The following is a 16,647-nucleotide window of genomic DNA, read 5'->3' as shown; positions in this document are numbered from 1 at the left end:
TGACCTAAGCATGAAACCCATGCTTTAATAAGTGATTGTTACGATAATAAAAACTTAGTCTTTATTATTTTGAAAAGTACATGTCATGATGACTCGAATACATTAAATGAAGATCGAACCTAGTTGCAATTTCCAACATTAATGGATGTCAATGAATTCATTTAGTGTTGAAGGAAATTCTAAACTTAATTTCTCTTCAAAATCATGAAATAATGTAGCCTTAAATTAATAATTGTGAGAGAAAGTGATGCTTATCAAACCTTGTTTTCATGGATCATAGAAAACATGTTTCTTTTCTCTTTTTTTACAATTGCTTGATGGTTTTCTTCATCTTCACATGCAAGAGATGGCTTCTGGTCTTCAATGAGATCTTTGATACTTGGTCTTCTGATCCAAATGTTGAGAACCAAGATCTAAGAATGCCAAGAGAAAAAAAGGAAAACACAAAAATCATAAAAAAAAAAAAAAAAAAACATTTTATTAAAATAAAGGAAATTGTTTTAGCTACATTGTGTAGACCCCTTTGTGCTTGTACAAAACAAAGCTTATTATTTATAGCCTTATTGAGTTACAATACCATAGGTGAATATCCTGGGTGGATATTACCATGGGTAAGTTATTTATAGCCTTTTATTACATTATCATAGTTAAACACCATGGATGAATTTCCATTTGGATCAATCTCATATTATGTAAAGATATGGAAAAGTAAACATTGTTTCCACACACCAAAACTATACTTATCTATTTCTTCCACAATGTAATAATACACATCTAAACACATAAAACATTGTCTTAAGATAAACACACTATCTTATCACACCAACAACGTGTTTAGACAATATATTAACCACACAAGTTTAACCTAGAAAATAAACTAATTTTAGAGAAACTCTCACATCCACTTAAATTTAATAACCTCCTAAAGTAGACAAAAATAAATAAAATTATTTAAATTGAAACTAACTCTACGTCATAATAATCAATGGAATAACAAACTAATCCACTTAATGGAATAACAAACTAATCCACTCATTTGATGAACTAGTACACATTAATTTATAAAATGAGATGGGTAGAAGTTCATAATTCCAACACTTCTACTTCTACATTTCAATAATCATGGTTTGATTCTTTAATTTATAAAAAAAAACAAAGTATTATTCCATTAATCATTTTTTATTTTGTGATTTCAGTTTTGTTATGTAAATATTTTTTGTTTTTGTTTTTATTGTATATCTGGTTTTAGTTTATATTTATAATTTATTTTAAATATATATTTAATTCACTTAATTTTAAAGTAATCTGATATTATATGTCTTTGTTATGGTTTTGGGTATGATTTTTAGAAGTCGCATCTATTCTTGTTATGTCTAGCACTGGTAAGCATCTAAAGTATGTTAGGGTCGAGCTGCTGGGCTAGCAAAGAAAAGTTGTTCGAAGTTATAGACAAATCTGAACTTACTTTTCCTATTGTAAATTTTGTAAAAACTAGTTTAGGAAGAAAAATATCTACAATGTCATAACTAGGAGTTTGATGGAAATATGGCTATATTGCAGTCAGTCTAGTTTCCAAGTAGGCAAACCAGCTGCAAAAGACTATGAATGTAATTTTGTTTTGACTATGAATAGAAATCTCACTATTTATTTACAAATAATAATAATAGTAATATAACTTTAAGGTTATAGTGATATTAAATTAATATATAATTTTTTTTTAAGAAAATGTATTTCATAATAATTGTATATTGATATAATTTAAATAAAATACCATTATTAATATAAGATAACTTCATGATGTTTTACAAATATTTTAAAAAATAATATATATTATTATTATAAGATTATGTTGGCATTTTTTTTAAATAAATATTTTAGCAATAAACTAGAGGTTAAAGTACATCATAGTTCCTTCTTATCAATGTATGTTACTAGGGAAACTAGACCAATGACAATCAGATCAATGACAGAAGAAAAGTTTTTACGAATCAAAAGTATATCTAACTAAGCTGGGTTGGAAAAGCCACGCACATCTAAAACAAAACCTGGTTAACTAATAAACATCGAGAACTAAATAAACAAGTTGAGACATGCCCTAAGAAAGAGATGTAAGATATGTCATAGATAGTTAAGAGGAAGTTGAGACGTCAATCGGATCTTAGGGGTCTCCTGGAGAGAGTTGACCTTGATTTTTCTTAAGGAGATTCTCAATCCTGGACAATTGATGGACCATTTGATCGTTCTCTGCGTGAATGCTAAGAGGAGTACCAGGAACCTCAGAGAAATGTTTGGCAAATACCAAGTTCAATTCAGCTTGCAGGCAAACCAGTTGAGGCAACAACGGGCTAGCAGAAAAGGCCGGTAATGTATTTGGAGGCAAGACCACCTTTCGTGCCTTGGAATGAGCAAGTATCATCATGAGGGTGTAATTAAATGTCATAATGGTGATCCAAATGGCATGGGTTGGCCTCTTGCCCTCCTTCATGCAATTGAGGTGGTGGAGGGGCCATACCCTATCCTTTTGCCAACGTTTTCCAGTGGCCACACCTGGATGGAGCTAGATTATGGTGACATTAAATTAATATATGAAATTATATATATATATATATATATATATATATATATATATATATATATATATATATATATATCTATAAAGAAAACTCATTTCCACATAGCAATTATATATTGATATAATTTAAATATAACAATTACCTTTTTTTTTTGTAATCTAGAGGATCTCACAGACCATTAGTAAACTTATGGGGGCTTATGATATATCCATCTCCCCATAGGCCGGGCTTTCTCTTGGGAGATTGCATAAGATTTGAACCCAAGACTTCTGGTTCAACGAGACTTCATTTTCACAACCATTGCTAATTGAGTTACCCACACTAAACTAAATATAAAAACTATTAATATACATTTAAATATTGAAGAAGAATCACACAGCCATATCACAAAGCCTTAAAACCATATGTACAACAAATTAACTCACAAACAATAAATTGGCGGAAAAGGCAGACAGCCATCATGTGGTCTCTTATGCTCATGTAATTCTCTCTTTTTCAAATAATTTAATAATTCATTTAAATACATGAGCAAGTGGTCTTAAGATAGTGCGTCTATCTTAGACTCACTTGGTTGAGACATTTTCTCAACATAAACACTAATTTAGGAGAGCAAGTTGGAGAGAATCTCTCCTCCTAACTAAACTCCTTAGTTTGAGAAACTAACTCTCATGATTTAATTTAATTAATTATTTTATTTGGATTTATAATTGTTTTTAAGAGAGTGAGGCTAACATTCCCCCCTGCCACAATGATAAATCCAAAAAGAACAAGGAACCATCTTCCAAGTTCTCAAGTTGCTCCACAAAAATCATTTGCCTGAAAAAAACCACAAAATCTAGATGTTGAAGAGACTGTAATATGAAGAGACTATGAGTCAGTTGCATAACTGATTCATCTCTGGATGACGCTTGACAACTCCATGGTGTGCCAAGCCGCAAAAAGATCCAACTATCCTTTGCTTGAAAATAGCATCCGGTGTCCACTTACACAATTTGATGAATGCCCACTGGTGTATTTGTTGATGATGATCGCCCACTGGCCGAAGATGTCAAAAAACAACTCAATGTTGCTTTTGCTATGACGAAAGTTGCTCACTGCTGCTTTTGTTGTCGATCGCCCACTGGAGAGTTTGTTGATGCTCACTGCTGATGAAAAATGCCTAATGGCTGATGAAGATGCCCACTGGCTACTTCGCTGATGTTGTCAAGACTTTCAGTCTGACAACCACTTGTCAATTTCATTGACATTTACCCCCTTTGTCAGTTGAAAGGAGAGGAAATCTTCTCCAAAATATATCTGAACTCCCCCCCCTGTAGGTGTAGGAGTATTTCACTGGTGTACTCCCCCATTCAACTACACAATAGTACCATCTTCATTTGATTGTTGGCTGCAATATGTGTGAGTGAATCCGATTGTAAAACTTGTACAATCTTATGGTTGTGGATAACCATTCCCAAGGATCAATCCATGAATAATTTATCTTCAATCTGGCTGGTTGGTCGTGTTTGCAACATTTCTCTGATGAATGATTTGACTTGCCACAATGGTGACAAGGATGGAGATCAAAAAATTGATCTTCCAGATGACCGATTCTTTGATAATGAGAACATTTTGGCTTGTCTGCAACTTGATTTTATATGTATTGATGTCTGTCTGCAACTTGTGGAGAACTTGATGAGGTGATATGTTTAAGTAATCTAGCACTAACGAACTGAATAGGCTTGGAATAATCAGGATATGTACGTTGTCGTCATCTTCGACATATCCTAAGCCACGTCGATTTCTATTAGTTTGGATTTCTTCCCATGGCTTGATGATTGGTTTGGAAGAAACTTGAATTGGATCAACTTCAACACTTGAAGCTGGTTGGATGAATGAGTTCGAATGATCAACGGTATCTGGAAAAGACTTGGAAGCAACATGCTTCTCTTGCAACTCAATTCTTTGTAGTTGTGATTCTAGTTGAAGGAACTCAATCGTTTCATGTGCATGTTGAAGACGCACTTGAATGTCAGCAAGAGTGGTTTTGTTGATGTGCACCATGTCGTCGGCTGATGATAACATTAAATTGTGAAGAATTTGGGACAAATGAATGTGTGTCGCCATGTTGTCTTGCTTACTTTGAAGTCAGGCTTGCTTGATGTAGAAGTCGTGCTTGAAAATTATGCACTTGAGTTGATCATTGAAATGACAAGCTCACTTGTATTGTTTGCTGATTGCTGATGCTTTAAACACTTGCTTGAATTGTTGACTTGATACTCGCTTGATGACGATCACTTTGTTTGAAAGGAACTTTATGAATGTTGTAATGAACTTTACACAAGCTCGCTTGTTGTGCATTGAACTGTCGCACTTGATTTGGTTACTTGACACACTCACTAGATCTTAGTGCACTTGTTGTATACACATGCTTGTTTTGATGCTTACTTGAACATTAGAAGTCATGCTCATTTGATGATGATTTCTTGCTTGATTATTTTATGAACACACTCGCTTGCTTGATTGTTTTTACTTGAAATACTTGCTTGTTTGATTGTTTTTAATGACATGCTTGCTTATTGATGATTGTTGTACTTGTTTTAAACACCTGTTGTCTTGAACTCTTGGGTGATTACTGCACTCAATGATGCACTGGATGTGCTGAAAAATGATGGGTGTCAAACACTGTCGAAAATGTACCAAAATGACAAATGATAAATTCAATGTTCAAGTAACAATTGTCTTGACTTAATGATGCACTTTAACAAATCAAATGAGGGTGTCGGTTACAACTGGAAATGCACCTGGACAATTCAGTTAAAACATTGCAAGTGATACAAAAAGCGTTTTTTGATGTTGGTTGGACTTGAAATGCTTGAGTGTGTAGCATCCTTAACTTGATGGCATGAATTAGCTGTTGTGAAATGTTGTTGCAAAAGATTGCTTTTATCAAGTCGATGATGTGACGCTTTGTGTTTATGAACTTAAGTGATTACAAGAGTGTTGATTTTAGGAGCTTGATCAAGCATGCTTATACTTAAGCGTTTCTTATGCCCATTTAGTTTGTGTAAACAGATGTCAAAGAAAGCATTTAATGAATGTGACACAAACCATGCAAACACATTCACGACACAGAGTGTACCTATGATCCCCTTATTCAATTTCGGGGCGGATCTAGGACATGATCAGCACAAAAAGATATGTTTCTATTAACCACTGGAGTACAACAATCTTCAATGTCACAATTGCAAACTTTGTCTTCAAAAATGGCCTGCACTGACTCAATTGCTAAAACTAAAGCTTTCTTCAAAATACAACAAAAAATCTTCACTTATCACTCCAAAGATTTATAAGTCACACCTTATCGCTCCAAAATTCAAAATACTTTCACCTTATCACTCCAAAATAAAATTTTACAAATTAAAAGCATACCTTATCCTATAGTGTTTAAAAGGATTTGTAAAAAAAATGAATGCAAACTAAAGCCAAGAAACTTGTCTTGTACAGAAAACTATAGCCACATGCGAAATCGCAATTGCATGCATCGATTCTACGTAATTCCCATTTAATTCACCTTTGCACGGTCGAATGCTGTGAGCCAGCCAGTATTTTGCTGATTTGTCTTTAGTTAATCGTTTGAACTGCTGAAAATGGCGCCGGACAACGTGCAAATGCCAGCTTCGGTTAATAACCGACCAAACTTGAAAAACGTTGATCTTCGCAGTCATGCCTTCAATGTAGGTGACATCAAAATAACTACATATCAAGAAAATAATCAAAATTGAATGCCTTATTCTTTAATATCCCGAGTAAACCTTCACTTGGACCACAATGCAGCGCTATGGACCAACGCTATATTTAATTTTCATCCTAATTTTCAGATAGCTTCAAAGTATTCTTTACTCAATTTGGGATCTGGCTTCATTGATTTGTCTCCTGGCTTCCACCCAGCTGGGCAAACTTCATCGGGGTTATCCTGAACATATTGAAGAGCTTGTAATGTACACAACGTTTCATCCACACTACGACCAATGGCTAGATTGTTGATTGTGGAGTGTTGAATCACACCCTCCTTGTCAATAATAAAGAGTCTGTTTTGAAACCAGCTCAAGAAAAGATAGAAAAGATAGTTCAATGCCTTAGAATTCAGCCTCTTCGAGGGGGAAACCTCCTTTACATTACATAAATGAGCAATTCTTGGATGATACAAATGACAAAACCTCCTTTCTATATATAGGAGTCTAAGGAGTCACAATATAACCCAGACGACCTAACAATAATAATATAAAGCCACAAAAATAACAATAGAGGGATTCTATGGGGCATAGTAATAACAATATGGGGGCAATAGGGGCACAACAATATTAATAAGGGGTATAACTACGATAGTAATGGGGTAATCACTAGTATTATAGGGACCCAACATGCCCCTCTCCTTCAAAAAAGTGTTGTCCTCAACGCTTGAGTAGTTCTGGATACTTCTGTATAAAATTCTCATCCTCCCATGTGGAATCTTCAGCAGATAAGTTCTTCCACTTGATAAGATACTCTGAAATTGATCGATTTTGTAGCTGTCGAGTTCTTGTTTCTATCACTGCTTCCGGTTCCAATATAATTTTTCCTTCCTTGTCAAGTTCTGGAAATATTGTTTGAACTGGGAGCTTGTCACCTATAACCTTCTTTAAACATGAAACATGGAAAACTAGGTGCAATCGAGAAGCTGCAGGAAGCTCCAATTTGTATGCCATAGTACCAATCTTTTGCAACACCTTGTACGGACCATAATACTTTGGTGATAATTTATTATCCTTCTTAGCTTGCTTGAGGGACATTTTATTATATGGTTGTAGCCGTAGGAATACCCAATCACCTACATCAAAACTTCTTTCACTGCGATGTTGATCTGCCTGTTGTTTCATTCTATTCTATGTGTTATGAAACCAGCTCAAGAAAAGATAGAAAAGATAGATCAAAGCCTTAGAATTTAGCCTCTTCGAGGGGGCAACCTCCTTTACATTACATAAATGAAAAATTCTTGGATGATACAAATGAAAAGACCTCCTTTCTATATATAGGAGTCTAATGGGTCATAACATAATCAGAGCCGACATAACAATAATAATGTAAGGGCACAATAATAACAATAGTGGGCTTCTATGTGGCACAATAGTAACAATATGGGCACTGCATGGGTACATCAATATAATAAGTGGGTTGTACTAATAACAATAAGGGGTTACACTAGTAGTATAGGGGCCTAACATGCCCCTCTCCTTGAAAAAGAGTTGTCCTCAACGCTTGAGTAGTTTTTGATGCTTCTGTATAAAATTCTTGTTCCCCCATGTGGAATCTTCAGCGGGTAAGTTCTTCCACTTGATGAGATACTCTGAAATTGATCGATTTCGTAGCTATCGGGTTCTTGTTTCTATGACTGCTCCACATTCCAATATGATTTTTCCTTCTTCTTCAATTTCTGGCAATATTGTTTGAATTGGGATCTTTTACCACTGTTGAATAAATGGCCATACTTCTTCATCCTTCTTCCGTTCATCCCTTGCTTCGTTTATCCAATCTAGTTGGATAATAGAAATAGCACAAAACAATGCTTCCACATCCTCATCCTTGAAGAGTCTTCCCATTCGGTAAGGTCGCCATTTTTTAAGTGCATGTAGTATTGCCAACATTTCCTTCTCATAAATAGCTTGCTTGAGATGTAGCAGTAAAAATACCCAATCACCTACATCAAAACATTTTTCACTACGATGTTGATCTACCTATTGTTTCGTTTGATTTTGCACTGAAGTGGCATTATCCTTTAAAAGTTGGAGAACTTGTTGTTGATGCTCGATGTGATCTTTCTCTGCTTGAACCTTTTTCTTCTTGATATATCCTTCTATCTCTAGATTTTGAGGAGTGGTAATTTCTTCCAATCCTTTACAAGATATGGTCGGATTCATTTCTTGATGCTCGATGTGATCTTTCACTTCTTGAACATTTTTCTTCTTGATATGTCCTTCTATCTTGATAGTTTGAGGAGTGGTAATTTCGACCAATGAATTACAAGATATGGTTGGATTCATTTCTTCTTTCTCGATGTTATCTTTCACTTCTTTCACCTTTTTCTTCTTGATATGTCCTTCTATCTTGATAGTTTGAGGACTGGTAATTTCTATCAATGAATTACAAGATATGGCTGGGTTCATTTCTTCTTTCTCAATGTGATCTTTCACTTCTTGCACCTTTTTCTTCTTGATATGTCATTCTATCTTAAGAGTTTGAGGATTGGTAATTCTTGCCAATGCCTTACAAGATATGGTCTGATTCATTTCTTCTTTCTTTAGGGTGGGGTCCTGGCGTATATCTTCTTCTTTTGATGTTTCTTGATCCTTTTCTTCCTCCTCTTCATATTCTATGTAAAATAATTTCCTCTCAGCACACTTATGACCTTTAGTGCATTTGCTATCACAATTGTAACAAAGCCCTTTTTCTCTCTTTTCTTCCAATTGTTGTGGTGTAACCCTTGTAGGTTGTGGAAGGCTAGGAGAAACAACACTTCCACCTTTATAGTTGTGAGGGGTATGCTTCTTGGTTTCCATATTTTTTCTTTCCACTATGTCACAAAGCCCTTTTACTCTTTCAAATTGTTGTGGTGTTGCTCTAAAGAAGGTGTTGCTCTTTGTATCCTCATAATGTGCTATCATTTTCTCCGTGAAAATTGACCACGTAACAAGTTTTTTACGAGAACAAAGCCCTTCATACCATAAAAATTGATCCGGTTCTAAATATGAAGATGCAATACATACCTTTTGTAACAGTGGTACACCATGTAGGTCAAAATATTGCTCCATCTTAAGTATCCAATTTACCGAATCCTTGCCATCAAACTTCCTCATCTTTCTTTTTCTTGATTTTAGGAGCTCGATCTTGAAACGAATGTAACTTTGTACTTTTGGATCTTTAAGTTCTGAAATTTCAACCTATAGTAGCCCTTTGTGTACTCTTTCCAATGCCACAAGTTTGACCCAAATTGGATTCTCCAAGGAAGAGTTATGCGAAATCTCCCACAGTGACTTGATTATAGACTAGTTCAGTAGAGCGAACTTGTACGACGTGCCACGAATCACTGTTTCAACCTTTGGATCTAAAAAATGCATACAAGAAACTACAGTCCATCCTCTTTCTATACCTTCTTACTAAATTTCAATTTGAACCTCAGAGAGAAAGTTATGACGATTTTCCCCAGGTCACCTGTTTGGAATGTAATTCAGGAGTCTACAAAAATACCAACTTCCTCAGATCATATCTCCGCAAATATAGCGTGAAAAGCTCTGAAATTCGGACCCGAGGTTCAGCACGAGTTCTTATCAAATGGGTTTTTTTTGCAACTTCTGAAACGTCGCAGAAAAAAAGTTATAGCGAAAATTCCACGATGACCTATTTGGAGCAGCGAAACCCTAGAATCCAAAGCTCTGATACCAAATGTTATGAAACCAGCTCAAGAAAGATAGAAAAGATAGATCAACGCCTTAGAATTCAGCCTCTTCGAGGGGGCAACCTCCTTTAAATTACATAAATGAACAATTCTTGGATGATACAAATGAAAAGACCTCCTTTCTATATATAGGAGTCTAATGGGTCATAACATAATCAAAGCCGACATAACAATAATAATGTAAGGGCACAATAATAATAATAGTGGGCTTCTATGTGGCACAATAGTAACAATATGGGCACTACATGGGTACATCAATATAATAAGTGGGTTGTACTAATAACAATAAGGGGTTACACTAGTAGTATAGGGGCCTAACACTGTGCCAACACGAGGTTATCCTTTAAGAGTTGGAGGACTTGTTGTTGATGTTCGATGTGATGTTCCACTGCCTGAACCTTAGAATTTTCTCTTAAATATGATGTGATGGATGGTGGTTGATACCCATAAAGTGCCATAAATGGGATCATTTTTGTTGTTGTATGGAAGGAAGTGTTATACAACCATTCAGCCAAAGGCAACCATTTGACCCATTATGTCTGTTTATCGGATACAAAGCAACGAAGATATCCTTCCAAACATTTGTTTACTATCTCTGTTTGGCCATCAGATTGAGGATGATAAGATGAGCTATGAGCTAACTGAGTACCAAGACAAGAAAATAATTCTGCCCAAAAATTTCTACTGAAAATGGGATCTCTGTCACTTACAATAATCTTTGGGTTTCCATGTAGCTTTTGAATTGTTTCCATAAATGCAGTAGAGACTGTACTAGCCTTAAATGGATGTGATAATGCACAAAAGTGTGCATACTTTTTAAGTCTGTCAACTACCACCATGATGACACTCTTTCCCTCGGACTTGGGTAAACATGTGATAAAATCCATTGAAACCTCCTCCCAACGTTGGCTTGGAATGGATAAAGGTTGTAATAGACCCGGTGTCTTAACTGTTTCAACTTTATTTTGTTGGCAAACCAAACATTCTGCCACAAACTTTTGAATATCTTATTTAAGGCCATCCCAAAAAAATTCCTTCTTAACCCTGTGGTAAGTTTTTAAAAATCCTGAGTGCCCTCCTAAGGGAGAAGTGTGCAATTCCATAAGAATATTTTGTTTTAGCTGGGAATTATTACAGAGGTATAAGCCATCTTTGTACCATAACGAATCATTTTGCCAGCTAAATGTATCAGACGTACTGGAATATTGTTGTAACTTTCGAATAAGTTCCCACACTTCTTCATCATTCTTCCATTCCTCCCTTGCTTCGTTTATCCAATCTGGTTGGATAATAGAAATGGCGCACAACAATGCTTCCACATCCTCATCCTTTCTTGAGAGTGCATCTGCCACCACATTTTGCTTCCCTTTTTGTAGATGATTTCAAAGTCATAACCCAACATCTTTGTGACCCACTTTTGTTGCTCTTCAGAGGATAATCTTTGTTCTAAAAATTATTTAAGGCTATCATGATCCGTTTTTACCTTGAAGTGTCTTCCCATTAGGTAGGGTCGCCATTTCTTAAGTGCATGGAGTATTGCCAACATTTCCTTCTCATAAATAGCTTTGCTTAAAAACTTTCCCTTGATTGGACGACTTTCAAAAGCAATGGGTCTTTCATCTTGCATTAGAACAACACCAATTCCATTTCCTGAAGCATCACATTCCACAATAAAGGTTTTTGTGAAGTCCGATGTAGCTAAGATCAGTGCTTGGCACATTGCCTCTTTAAGATGTTCAAAGGCCTTTGTTGCTTCCGGAGTCCATGAAAATGCATCTTTCTTCAATAATGTTGTTAGAGGTGCTGCTATTCTCCCATAATTCTTAACAAACTTGCGATAATAACCTGTCAACCCGAGAAATCCTCGCAGATGCTTTATGGATGTGGGGATTTTCCATTCCTTAATGGCTTTAATTTTTCTAGGGTCTACCTTAATCCTTCATGAGATACAATATGACCCAGATATTCCACCTCCTGGACTCCAAAGAAACATTTGGATCTTTTTGCATATAATTATTTCTCCTCCAATAGTTGTAGCACCCTGTAAACATGTTCAACATGATCCTTCCAAGACTTGTTGTAGATTAGTGTATCATCAAAAAATACCAACACAAATTTTCTAAGGAATGGTTTGAAAATTGAATTCATCAAACCTTGAAATGTTGAAGGTGCATTGGTAAGGCCAAAAGGCATGACCAAAAATTCATAATGACCCTCATGAGTTCTAAATGTTGTTTTTGGAATGTCTTCAGTCTTCATTCTGATTTGATGATATCCTGAACGAAGATCCAACTTGGTGAAGTAAATTGATCCATGCAATTCATCTAGTAATTCATCAATGACAAGAATGGGGAACTTATCTTTAATAGTGAGCTTGTTGAGCTCCCTATAATCCAGACACATGCGCCATGATCCATCCTTCTTGTGCACCAATACTACTGGAGGAGAGAAAGAACTTTGACTCGGTTGAATTATACCAGCCTCTAGCATTTCTGCAACCATACGTTCAATTTCACTCTTTTGGACATAGGGATATCTGTATGGCCTGATGTTTGGAGGAACACTTCTTGGAATCAGATGAATAGCATGATCATGATCACGCATAGGTGGGAGACCTTTGGGAGTCTCAAATACCTTGGAATGATTGTCCAGGACTTTTTGGAGATCTGGAGAAATAGATGATTCCGATGTGGAAACATCTAGCGAACATAATTGTGCAATTACACCTCTTTTTTCCTTTTTTAGAAGCTTTGTCATACTATTAGAGCTGATTATCTTTCCTAGTTTCCTTGCAATACCCCTTAATTCAACTTCCTTTCCTTTCGTAGAAAATTTGATGAAAAGTTCTTGAAAATTAAAAGCTATTGTACCCAAGGATTGTAGCCATTGGACTCCTAGTACAACATCAGCACCTCCCATTGGAATGGAAAGCATTGGGCTAGTCAATACATATTCTCCCATGGATAGCTTGATATTATGGCACTTTCCAGAGCAATTTATTGTTCCTCCATTTGCAATCATCACTTGACACTCTGGTGCTGGATATAGGAAGCAATTCAATTCTTTTGCTACCTTACAATGAATAAAATTGTGGGTGCTTCCTGAATCAATCAACACTATTACCTTTTTCTTCTTGATTTGTCCTTCTATCTTGATGGTTTGAGGAGTGGTAATTCCCGCCAATGCATTACAAGATATGGTCGGATTTATTTGTTCTTCATCTAGGCTTTGTTCCTCTTTTTTTTATCTTTCTTGCTCCTTTTCTTCTTCCTCTTCACAATCTATGTAGAATAATTTCTTCTCAGCACACTTATGACCTTTAGTGTATTTGCTATCACAACTGTAACAAAGCCCTTTTGCTCTTTTTTCTTCCAATTGTTGTGGTGTCAACCTTATAGGTTGTGGAAGAATAGGGGCAACAACACTTCCGTCTTTATAGTTGTGAGTGGTATGCTTCTTGGTTGCCATAATTTCTCTTTCCATTTTTCTTGCTAACCTGAATGCCTTCTCTAATGAATCGGGTTCCCAAAGGCGAACATCATGTTGGATATTATCCTTTAAAGACCGTATGAACACATCAATCCTATGCTCCTCTGGAATATCTTTTACCCTTATGTTCAATTTTTGGAACTCCTCAATGTGCTCCATTATTGAACCCTTTTGTTTGAGACTTATCAATTGGCTAAAAAAAGTGTTGCTTTTTGTATCCTCATAATGTGCTATCAATTCTTCCGTAAAAATTGCCCAAGTGATAAATTGTTTACGAGAGCAAAGCCATTGATACCATACAAACTGATTTGGTTCCAAATATAAAGTTGCCATACGTACCTTTTGTGTGTTTTTCACATTATTGAGATCAAAAAATTGCTCCATCTGTAATATCCATGTGGCGGGATCCTTGCCATCAAACTTCCTCATATCGATTTTTGGAATATGGTGAGTCTTTGATCCAACATTAGAGTCTGTGGAATCATGATTAACATTTCTTTTGTTCTCATCATGAGTTTCTTTAGTACCCTTTCACCATTAGTGACCATTTCTTGTAGCAACTTATTCATATTTATCTTCAATTCTTCCATCTTATCATCCATGCCATCAATTTTAGTGTCCATGCCATTCACCTTAGCTTCCATGCCATCCATCTTAGCTTCTACGCCTTTATTTAAACAATCCATCTTAGCTTCTACACCTTTCTTTAAACCATCCATCTTAGCTTCTACATCTTTCCTTAAACCATCCATCTTAGATTCTGTTGCTTTTTGTGCAAGTGACACTTGTTGCACTTGTTCTTGTAATTTTGATATATCATATAGCATTTCTTCTTCTTCTTCATGAGTCATGCTAGAGCTTTCAGGTTCCTTACTAGGTGTTTGCATTTTCTTTCCTCGGGGCATCAGTTACCGATAATAATGCTCTACTAGCCCTTTGAATTCCTTCAAAATAAATTTTCAAACCACTCTTAAGTAAAAATTTAAAAGAATCTACACACCTTTTTTTTTGACTTTGTAGGAGCTCGATATTGCCTCTGATGTATCTCTGTACTTTCAGATCATCTATTTCTGAAATTGCAACCTGTGGTAGCCCTTTGTGTCCTCTTTCTAATGCCACCAGTCTGATCCAATTTGGATTCTCCAAGGAAGAGTTATGTGAAATCTCCCATAGTGACCTGATTATAGACTAGTTCAGTAGAGCGAACTTGTATGACGTGCCACGAGTCACTGTTTCGTCCTTTGGCTCTGAAAAATATATACAAGAAACTAAAGTCCGTCCTCTTTCTGCACCTTCTTACGAAATTTCAATCCAATGCTCAGGGAAAAAGTTATGATGATTTTCCCCAGGTCACCTGTTTGGAATGTAATTCAGGAGTCTGCAAGAAGACCAACTTCCTCAGATCATATCTCCACAAATATAGCGCAAAAAGCTCTGAAATTCGGACCTGAGATTCAGAGCGATGTCTTCTCAAATGGGTTTTTTTTTAGCTTCTGAAATGTCGCAGAAAAAAGTTATAGCGAAAATGCCACGATGACCTGTTTGGAGCAGCGAAACCCTAGAATCCAAAGCTCTGATACCAAATGTTATGAAACCAGCTCAAGTAAAGATAGAAAAGATAGATCAACGCCTTAGAATTGAGCCTCTTCAAGGGGGCAACCTCCTTTACATTACATAAATGAACAATTCTTGGATGATACAAATGACAAAACCTTTTTCTATATATAGGAGTCTAAGGAGTCACAATATAACCCAACCGACCTAACAATAATAATATAAAGCCACAAAAATAACAATAGAGGGATTCTATGGGGCACAGTAATAACAATATGGGGGCAATAGGGGCACAACAATATTAATAAGGGGTATAACTACAATAGTAATGGGGTAATCACTAGTATTATAGGGACCCAACAGAGTCTGCATAATGCTATTCACTGATCTGCAATCAAAACATTGTAGGCTTTTGAAATACCCTTCGTAACATAAGATATTAGAGGATATTTCAAATCACCAAGACCGCTAGCTTTCCTATCAGTTTGAACCCAAGCAAGGTGAGAAAACACACTATCAATAGAAACACCAAGAATTTCAATGTTCAACTTCTCAAACTCAGAATATCTATCACTAAAAGCAGTGATTTCTGTGGGGCAGACAAAAGTGAAGTCCAAAGGATAGAAAAATAGAATAATATATTTTTTTCCAATGTATTCAGATAGCTTGACCTTGATGAACTCTTGATCAAAAACAACCTCTGCTTCAAAATCAGGAGCCTTGTTTCCAACCAATGGAAGTTGATTAGCATTGATGACCAACATCCTCCATACAACATATAATACGCTGCATACTACAAAGTCAGTGTGAAGATCGTGAAGACGTCAAACATGTCAAATAGAATAATTTTCTCTGTGGGAAATGGTCTAAAACTTGTTCTTCGTCGAAGTAGGCCCACGAAACCACAACTACACAATGATGGCTCCACCAAGGGCGCTTCACAACGCTTAGGTTGTGGTGACTCTCCAGCTCGATCTCCGTAATCAGAGCCTTCACGACAACCTCGACGCTTTTTATTCACTAACAGACCCCACGGTGGGTGCCAAGCTCGATCCTTTCTCTCCAGCTCAATCCATGGTAGACTCTAGTAGAAAACAACAATGGTTGTGCTTTTGATAAAAAAACACATTGCAATATTCACTTGGTTGGAGGCTTCGAGCTAACTCCGTCTCATACTATAGAGATCCTGCTTGAACATCAAAAGAATCCAGAAATTGACACAACTATTGTGAAAGCGACTCTTCACAACGACATCCCTCCCAAGGAAAAGTACGCCCACGTGGCCTTGGCTGCAACGAGAAAGTCCGGGGTGCGATGAGACCTAAAACATTTGGTTGAACGGCGGTTGTGTCGAACCAAAAGGTGGATCGTGGCTCTGAAAATCCTGGCTCTCATTCATCGACTCATGAGGGATGGTTTCCCCTTTTTCACACAGGACAAGCTGCAACACCCCTCGCATGTAACACTGCTCGCCAAGATATCACAAAGTTTCGGGGATCTTTCCAGCCCCTTTGCCCGCGAATGCTCCCTCTGGATTCACAAATACTCGTGTTATCTGGC

The 16,647-nt window shown here is 36.3% G+C and overlaps 1 protein-coding gene across 1 annotated transcript; it reads right to left on the bottom strand.

Moving 5' to 3' along the window:
• Positions 1-6,260: 6,260 nt before the first annotated feature.
• Positions 6,261-15,851, bottom strand: LOC149153344 (2-Cys peroxiredoxin BAS1-like, chloroplastic). The gene is made up of 4 exons (XM_089443791.1): positions 15,472-15,851; positions 13,619-13,635; positions 9,739-9,745; positions 6,261-6,643 (listed from the first exon to the last, which is right to left on the bottom strand). Exons 1-4 carry the CDS (start codon positions 15,849-15,851, stop codon positions 6,430-6,432), a joined length of 618 nt encoding a protein of 205 aa, XP_089299917.1. The 3' UTR covers positions 6,261-6,429.
• Between the last annotated feature and the right edge of the window lie 796 nt (positions 15,852-16,647).

This window comes from Pinus tabuliformis, chromosome 9, assembly GCF_031772625.1.
Source record: "Pinus tabuliformis cultivar Carrire ecotype Pingquan chromosome 9, CPIR1, whole genome shotgun sequence".
Taxonomy (NCBI): Eukaryota; Viridiplantae; Streptophyta; class Pinopsida; order Pinales; family Pinaceae; genus Pinus; species Pinus tabuliformis.
This window is presented reverse-complemented; position numbering and strand designations above follow the sequence as displayed.